At 21.3% G+C, this 3688-nt stretch overlaps 1 protein-coding gene across 1 annotated transcript; it reads right to left on the reverse strand.

Moving 5' to 3' along the window:
- Positions 1 to 565: 565 nt before the first annotated feature.
- Positions 566 to 3199, reverse strand: LOC126903659 (protein cornichon homolog 4). The gene is made up of 5 exons (XM_050682020.1): positions 2919 to 3199; positions 2348 to 2416; positions 1733 to 1845; positions 1175 to 1315; positions 566 to 1089 (listed from the first exon to the last, which is right to left on the reverse strand). The coding sequence occupies exons 1-5, from the start codon at positions 2988 to 2990 to the stop codon at positions 1020 to 1022; spliced, it is 465 nt and encodes a 154-aa protein (XP_050537977.1). The 5' UTR covers positions 2991 to 3199; the 3' UTR covers positions 566 to 1019.
- Between the last annotated feature and the right edge of the window lie 489 nt (positions 3200 to 3688).

Here is a 3688-nt window from a genome sequence, read left to right on the forward strand (position 1 = left end):
TAAGAAAAGAGCAAAAAAATAACTATTTTAAAATTTCTAAAAAAAATTGAGGAAAGCGTTATAATATTTTTTTTATTTGAGACAAATAATCCTTTTAATGCAGTTGAAAAATATTTAAAAAAATTAACATAAAATATAAATAAAAGTTATTTAAGTTGTCAAAACCTAGTGGGACACCTTATATAACAAACATTAAAATAAATTTTTATAAGTAGAAAATGTTCAAGATCAAAAAAGTTTATTTAGAAACGTTTATATTATAAATAATTATATTACACAGTTATGTCAAATATTCATTTTTTTAAATATACAAAATCCTATATATTATATAGAATTACTTCTTAAAGATATAACTGAGAGCTTCTGATAAATCATTTGTATGTATCATACACTTTACATTATATTTGTCATTATTTATAATATAATACAATTTATAATCATAAAAAATAGAATATTTAAAACCACTCAAAAATAGTATGCTATAATTTTAGGTTTATTAGTAAATGTGGATCGTATAATTGGAAATTTTCATATATCTTAATTATATATATACAAATATAAAAGGTAACATCCACATCAAGCTCCTTGCTAGATGATTTTTGTGGATGATGAGTTGGTTTGATGTGAAAATTGCAAAAACAATTGATGATAAAGGGACAACTGGTATATTGGACAAAAAGTCGTCTGAATTAATGAGTAAAAAGGATAAAATAAACACCTAAAACTTTTTAATCATTGATGAATTTAGTAATACTGGAAATTTTTATGACTGATCATTTGAATTGATTGACTAGCTTATTGCGTAGCGTTTTCAAACAATAAGTTAAAAATTACTAATTTGTAAAAAAATAAAAATTATACAGTGTGTGGCACAGTAACACATTTAAAAAATAATAAATGAAATATTACATTATTTACTAAGGTGTTTTACATTCTATGACCTTAAAAACTTCAATATTAATTAAATAAATAGTAAAAATACAAATCGTTTTTAAACTTCAATACTTGACACTCTTAGACTAGAATTTATTAACATGCATAGGATCTTCAGTTTCCAACGGATTGCCTTTCAGTACAGTTAATATCATACTAAAAAAAAAAATACCAAAAAATATTTATTATATATATTTATAAGTGAATGTATCAATACTAGTAAAAATAAAATAGAACTTACAAGTATAAATAAAAGAAAAATGTGATCAGATACCAACCGGTAAATATTACAAAATTTCTCATATGAGTACGCATTTGACCCCGGTGATGAATTTCTGTAGGATCAAATAATCCAGTATTACCTCTAGGAACAGTTATATATCTAAACATATAATTATAACAAATTATTACAGAAAGTTTTTCAAAAAACTAATTTTATAATATAATTTTAATCTGATGTAAAATTATATGCTTTTGTTAATATAGATATAATTATATAAAAATATTAAAGTGATTATGAATAATTTTTAGAGTAGGAAACTTAATAGTAAGATACGTAAAAACTGTTTATTGTATATTTGTACTTGTATAAGAATATCTATCAAATAACTTTAAAATACATTTTATATCTAATATAATTTCTGAAAATTATAGTTCTTTATTTTATTGATTTAAACAATAAAATATCCAGTAAATTAATGAACTTATCATTTAATATAGAAAATTTTATACTATCACAAGATTGAACGTAATGTAAAAATAATTTTTAAAATTAATATTTAATTTTGTAATAACATACTCATGTATTAACCATCCAACTGGTGGTAAATTTACGAGTACCAACCACCAATTGAAATCTGATAAAAATCCTAAGACTAACAATACTTCTGCTACAATTTTTGGTATCACCCACTGAAAAAAAATTAGTAAGTCAACAATTAAAGCTTCTAAATAGCTCGATTACATTAACTAAATTAAATTGTATGCAATTATAACATTAATTATTAATACTATAATATATATATCCTAAGCTGTATCTCAGATTTTATAACTAAAAAATTACATACTTTTTATTGCTATTTTTTGATTTCTAAGTTTTTAAGGGATACCTTTTAAATGTTTATTGTTAACTTGTCACTTTCTAAAATCATTGATCGATAGATGAGCTAATATAAAAATCATCATTACTAATGATGTTTTAAAGAAAAATATAAGATACTATAAGAAATAAAATCATTAATTATTGCATCAAAACAAACTACAAATATGAAAATAAGAAAAAATTTTTGATATATTTGTATATATCACTTTTTTTTATTGATATTAGACCTTAAGGATTTTTTAGAATGCTTTTGTTCCTAAATAATTCTAAATACAGCCCTGCATATAGTACTAAATATTTTTTTGTACTTACAAAATTTAATCTGGAACAGCATTCTTGAGCATTTAAATAATCACATTCTAAATCTGATAGCGTAATTATCTATAATTTAATGATATTCAGTGAAGAAAATTCACTCATTATTTTTTTATTCATTAAAATGTATATATACAGGATAATTTATTAACTATGACACACGCAACGATTTTAAAAATATAAAACATAATATAATCTTTTTTTTCAAAAGTTTATTGTATCCAACATTCTATAATTTTCAAATAAAAATTTGGTACTACCACACTTTAAATTGCTTAAACTATTATTTTTTAAATGGAAACATATATGATTAACCTGCTTTAAAATAAGATATAATTACTGCAGCTATACATGTTTATATATTTATATTTTGTATGCAAATGAAAAATTTTAATTGTAGAAAAAAATGTTTATAAAATATATATATAATTAAGGTTATTTTCTTGTAATAAACATATAAAATTATGTTATTTGTTAACTTTGTAACAATTTATATAACTTATTTGATCTTTAAAAATAGTTTAACCATAACAAAACAAATAATTCTTTATAGTCTATTAAAGGATACAGAATACACCATCAAAAAAAGCAATGCTCCAGTGATGAGCATTGAGAATGCATAAATGATAATATCCCACATGATATTCAGAGGAACGTGTTTTCTTTAAAAGAAAATTTACAATCAATAATTACTACAATACTTACACATGAACAGTTATTTAAATATTCTCAATTAATCGAAAATTATTTATGTCCATAATACATAAAATTAAATAACATAGTTTACAGTAAAAAATTGAAGATTAATACAAATATGAATAAAAAATATGTACGGTATCATTTTTAGATTCACAAATATTAAAAGTAAACAATTTTCATTATCTCTTATCATAGAGAAGAATGATTTCACCCCGGATATATGATAAAAGAGTATATCTGGGGTTTGGCGATATCAGTACAGATAAAAATAATAGTTAGAAAAATTACCGTTAGATAGCATCTATTGAACAGTTGAATTTATTTCATTACAGTAAAATGTAATAATATAAATAATCATAATAACCAAGGAAGGGTTATTTACTGAAACATAATTTCACTATAGATAGAGGCATTAGGTCAATCAGTTACATATGTGAACAAAATATTTTTGAGAAAATGTACATATTATAAAAAATTCTTGAAAAAATAAAATATTATAATTATAATTTTTATAATTTTCAAGGGTCGTAAACTAAACTATATTTTAATATAGACTTAGTTATAAAAAATCTCAATCTTTTCACTCGTGATTTTAAAAATAAATAACCTTTTTCAATTTTTTTCAGTAAAAATAATTTT

Source organism: Daktulosphaira vitifoliae, unplaced genomic scaffold, assembly GCF_025091365.1.
Source record: "Daktulosphaira vitifoliae isolate Bord-2020 unplaced genomic scaffold, ASM2509136v1 Scaffold_4, whole genome shotgun sequence".
NCBI lineage: Eukaryota > Metazoa > Arthropoda > Insecta > Hemiptera > Phylloxeridae > Daktulosphaira > Daktulosphaira vitifoliae.

Bases quoted from the DNA above. Each gene is read 5' to 3' on its own strand.
- LOC126903659 (XM_050682020.1), bottom strand. From the start codon at position 2,990: ATGTGGGATATTATCATTTATGCATTCTCAATGCTCATCACTGGAGCA. The intron at 2,417-2,918 runs GTATCCTTTAAT...ATTAAATTATAG, and splicing joins TTTTTTTGATGGTGTATTCT to ATAATTACGCTATCAGATTT. The intron at 1,316-1,732 runs GTATGTTATTAC...TTATATGTTTAG, and splicing joins GTTGGATGGTTAATACATGA to ATATATAACTGTTCCTAGAG.